Source organism: Anarhichas minor, unplaced genomic scaffold, assembly GCF_050575085.1.
Source record: "Anarhichas minor isolate MPS153535 unplaced genomic scaffold, ASM5057508v1 ptg000114l, whole genome shotgun sequence".
Lineage (NCBI taxonomy): Eukaryota > Metazoa > Chordata > Actinopteri > Perciformes > Anarhichadidae > Anarhichas > Anarhichas minor.
Window position 1 is genome coordinate 1,737,233 of NW_027466560.1, and position 5,268 is coordinate 1,742,500.

Here is a 5,268-nt window from a genome sequence, read left to right on the forward strand (position 1 = left end):
GTACGGAAGTTACATGACAAAACAAAGACGACGTCTGTTTTCAGACGAGGAACTAACAGCCGCCTCCATCCCGTCCACTTCATGCTCACGTGCATTACTAACGATTTCACTGGATATCTACGAATCACAGCGCGATTATGTTTCATAACTTCAAACGTTTGCAAAAAGCCGCCTGAAGAAAGAAGACGGTGTAGAAACAGAGCTGAAGAAGATGAGGATGAATGTGAGTGGATCTGCATCTGTAAGAGGATGAAAACACCACGAGAGGCTGAAAGTGCAGAAATTGTGAGAACATTTATTAATCCACAGGTGAGCGGAACCAGCTGCTGTTCTGCAGATGTTCACGAGTGAGGATTGGTTTGGATCCAAACGCATTCCTTCACGCGTCATCTGAGGAACAGCAGAGACTTCACTGTTTACATCAAAACGCTTACATCAGCTTTCAACTATCTACTCCAATAACAACTTAGAAAAACCTCAAAACTGGCTCCTGATGAAGAGGAGTCACCTCTGTGCTTCTGTCACACACACACACACATACACACACACACACACACACACACACACACACACACACACACACACACACACACACACACAAAGTACATCTCCTTCCTCTCGGACACACTGGGAATTCCAGGATGCACATCGAGGACTGACAGCAAGCAACTCTGTAAACCTGACACCCTTTCAAGATGTCACACACATGCGCACACACACACACACACACACACACACACACACACACACACACTGCAGGCAGAGTGAAATGAAGAGTCACACTTCATCCTGTCAGCAGTGTGCCCTCTCAGTCCGTCAGTCACGCCGTGCACGAAGGTAAAAGGTCAACGTTTCCATTGGTCCATGACCGTGTGTGTGTGTGTGTGTGATCAGTCCAGGAATAGCAGCACAGGGATGCCTGCTTCCTCTGCAGTGAGGAAGAATCTGCCCGTGACCCCGTGACCCTGAAAACAAACACTGAGCCTTCTGGGAAACGGTTGCGTTTGACTTTAAACCCTTTCGGTCGTCGATGTTTACGTTCTTTCTGCATGAGGTCAGATGTGTCCAAATCTTTCTGACCTCGAAACCTCTTGATGACGCTCAGAGAATATGTTCTCTGTTATAAACTCTTAATGTTGTTTCTGTTCGGCACCAGAATGATGTTTGACCCTGTGTGCACAGAAGGAAACAGCTGAGTGGTGTTACAGTCAGTTTGTTGAGCTCTGTTTGCATTTCACCAACAATAATCCCAGCAGATTACAACCGTCGTTGTTTTGTTGTTGTTTGACTCATAACTGGAAGAGCTGATGACGTAATGCTCTTTTCTGCATTTTACATACGAGGGAGAGAAAAACACTGAAGAACCGTCACAACTAAAATCCACTGAAAGTTCTAAATGTGATCTTCAAATTATAATCCAATAAAGTTGGATCAGCGGTGTATTTATGGTGACATCATATATTTAAAGGTGAAAGCGACGATGACACTTTATCTCCTTTAGACATAGCGGACAAACATATGATGTTCAATGTCTTCTTATGCAGTCGGGGATTAATAATCCGCGTCAAGGCTCCAAACGTTCCCTTTAAGAGGTCACCTTGCTCCTAATAAGGAAGGTGGTGAGCCCTTCCTTCATGAGGAGAGGAACAGGAGGCGCAGATCAAACGAGGACCAGAGTCAAGTCAGCCACAGAGAGAAATAACACTTCCTCTACGGAACTTTCAAAGTAAAACGTTCAATAAATGTCAGAAATATAAAGTGAACATAAAATCTGAGCGGTAGAAAGTGATAAATGAAGGTGTTCTGCCTGGTTTGTTTCCATTCATGATATGTTTAAATAGCGGTGATGCTAACTTATCTAAAGTCAGTTTCAGTCGTTACATTTTCAAAATAATGCTTACGGTTTTATATTATATTTACAGTTTGTTTTAATGTAGCATATCGTTTGAATGGAATCAGCTGTTTTGCCTTTAGACTGATTGTTCTTCTAAAGTGTTATTGCTAGTGTTAATCTGCTGTCGGCCTAATTACCAAATAGTCAACAGTCTTCACTTGTCAAACACATTTATTTTGTTTGCTGGTGCGACAGAGATCCGTTTTTACGACATTTTCGTGCAAATTCTGCTCATTTTATTTTATTTTGAAAGAAAAGCCGCACCATTTCCGGTACGATTCGGCCCCTCGCTGTCTAACTTGACGCTTGGAATTTGTGGAGGGAGGGAGGCCCCGCTTCTGTGTGGAAAAAAAGCTTCTCAGTGCTCGAGACGCAACCAGAGAAGAGAAGCGCGAGAGGCGAGAACGACCTGATCCGGCGGAGAAGCACCGGAGGACGGAGACACGTGGGGGGTGGGAGACACGGGGTGGGGGGGGGGGGCATGCAGGGAGGAGCTATCGAAGAGAGGGACGTTTAGATAAAACGGCTACTTGCAGTCAAAGCGAAGTGAGAGAGGACTCGGACTTTTGCAGCGGAGCGTCCAGAGAATTACGCACGAGCGCGCCATTCCAAAGGTGAACCAACTTTTTACGCACGGACCGCTGGAGATGCTGCGTTATTGATACATTCAACTGCGATTCTGGACTCGTGATCTGATCACATCTGGAGTTTGGACCAGAACGCGGACGCATGGAGCACTTTGGCACATGTGGATGAATTATTATTATTATAAATCACACATTTGGAGACATCTGGACTCGTCGCAGGGGCTTCTCGGGACTCTCTCTCACTGCAGACCGGTGTGATCGGAGCTGCGTGGTGGAGCCTTCGTGGATCGGGACACTCTGCATTACGAACCGTTGACGTTTCCTGAGAGTTTTCAGGACAGCGGTGTGGACAGAGTCAGACACGTCTAGCCCGCGCGTGAGTCACCGTGAACAAACACACGGGACAAGCGGCGCTTACAGGCGGTGACACACTCAAGGGGGTATATTTAACGGTGCGTACCTCGCGCCACCGGGACGAGGTTCGGGGTGATTTGGACGCCGAGGTGCTCAATGCCCAGCCGGTCGCTTGCGGCTCCTCAGGCTGGGCGGCAACAACATGAGGTCCTGGGTCCTGCTGCTGCTGCTTGCTGCGCTCTCAGCGGCCCGTCTGCGGCTCGGCAGCGCTGAGGTAAGACCGGGAAGGGGGGGGGCACGTATGACCTCTAGTCGGTGAGGGGGGAACCGACAGACACGGATTATCCAGTCACGGTTGAACTAAATGAACAGATGTAGTGGTGGATTAAATGTGGTGATTATTATAAGCGCAGAAATATCATTTGACTTTTCACTTCTCATATTTGAAGGTACCTTCAGTCAGTGGTGTGTCAGCGCTGTAACAATGAGATGAGTAGAGTCTCTACATGTGTGTGTGAGAGACTCACTGAGGAAGAACAACAGCACAGCTGGTTGTTTTGGACCATGAAGTCCTCACCTTGATGGAGATGCTTGATGTCCAAAGAATACAAACAGGAAGCTGATGTTTAGTGACTTCGTGTTCTGTCTCCTGAGAACCTCCGTCACTCGTCACATGCATTTGATTCTACAAGCTGATGTTTTTGTGGAACAGTTTAACTGCAGGGCAAAAATCACAACGCACTGTGTGTGTGTGTGTGTGTGTGTGTGTGTGTGTGTGTGTGCGCGTGTGTGTTTGTGCATGTGACAGCATGTCCATCGGTCTATCCAGTTCTACCTCTGTGACTCTGCAGCTTGTGCCGAATGAGAGATGTGTTGTTTTGAGATGCTGTCATGGACAGACGATGTCACCTGCAGTGACTGAACGTCCTGTCGTGTGATCGGCTCGATCAGAGCTGGTACCGTATTCAGCCCGGTCACTCACACCTGTTTCTTGAGCTGGCAGCGAAAAGAAACGGATCAAATAAACATTAGAAAAGACAGAAGTCTGCTCAAAACATCAAGGTTCTTTCATGCTGTGTGTTTTGTTCTGTTCATGCTGCTGTGAGTAACTCCTCACATGAAGCTACACAGTGTTATCTTTGTTAAACAATCAGATCATTGATATCTGATCAATAACTATCAGCTCTCACCTAGTGCATGTGAGCAGGCCTTATTTAGTGCATGTTAGTGCATGTGAGCAGGCCTTATTTAGTGCATGTTAGTGCATGTGAGCGTGCCTTTTTTAGTGCATGTTAGTGCGTGTGCGCGTGCCTCTTTGTGCACGTGAACGTGCCTTTTAGTGCATGTGAGCGGGCCCCACTGTTATCCTCTCATACACGGTTACAGCTGATAACGTCGTCCAGACTGATGGCGTCGTTGTGGAAACGCAGCGCTTGTTACTTGTGTTTCCTACCACGTTCAGATAATTACAGTTCACACAGTGCACATAATGCAGAAGGGAGACATGTAGTGCCTTGTTTAGAGCACTGTGGATGAAAACAAGTATCCTCACACATCGGTTTATACCATATCTAACAAAAACGTTACTCCTCGTTTTTAGTGCGTTTTCCTACAAAAGTCCAGCAACACATCAATTTCTGCTCGTTACATGAACACAGTCTTTTCAAAATAAAATTCCATCTTAACAGGAAACTACTTAGTTAGGTTTAGACAACAAAACTACTTAGTTAGGTTTAGACAACTAAGCTACTTAGTTAGGTTTAGACAACTAAGCTACTTAGTTAGGTTTAGACAACTAAACTACTTAGTTAGGTTTAGACAACTAAACTACTTAGTTAGGTTTAGACAACTAAGCTACTTAGTTAGGTTTAGACAACTAAACTACTTAGTTAGGTTTAGACAACTAAGCTACTTAGTTAGGTTTAGACAACTAAACTACTTAGTTAGGTTTAGACAACAAAACTACTTAGTTAGGTTTAGACAACAAAACTACTTAGTTAGGTTTAGACAACAAAACTACTTAGTTAGGTTTAGACAACTAAGCTACTTAGTTAGGTTCAGACAACTAAACTACTTAGTTAGGTTTAGACAACAAAACTACTTAGTTAGGTTTAGACAACTAAGCTACTTAGTTAGGTTCAGACAACTAAACTACTTAGTTAGGTTTAGACAACAAAACTACTTAGTTAGGTTTAGACAACTAAACTACTTAGTTAGGTTTAGACAACTAAACTACTTAGTTAGGTTTAGACAACTAAACTACTTAGTTAGGTTTAGACAACTAAGCTACTTAGTTAGGTTTAGACAACTAAACTACTTAGTTAGGTTTAGACAACTAAACTACTTAGTTAGGTTTAGACAACTAAGCTACTTAGTTAGGTTTAGACAACTAAACTACTTAGTTAGGTTTAGACAACTAAACTACTTAGTTAG

General features: G+C 44.4%; 1 protein-coding gene across 2 annotated transcripts in view; it reads left to right on the forward strand.

Moving 5' to 3' along the window:
• Window positions 1–2,373: 2,373 nt before the first annotated feature.
• Window positions 2,374–5,268, forward strand: part of LOC142940093 (uncharacterized) — a 14,734-nt gene continuing 11,839 nt past the window's right edge. For both annotated transcript variants that reach the window (XM_076082988.1, XM_076082989.1), the window contains exon 1: window positions 2,374–3,109. In XM_076082988.1, coding sequence (XP_075939103.1) covers window positions 3,038–3,109 — 72 coding nt within the window. In that variant the 5' untranslated portion in view covers window positions 2,374–3,037. The remainder of the gene's footprint in view (window positions 3,110–5,268) is intronic.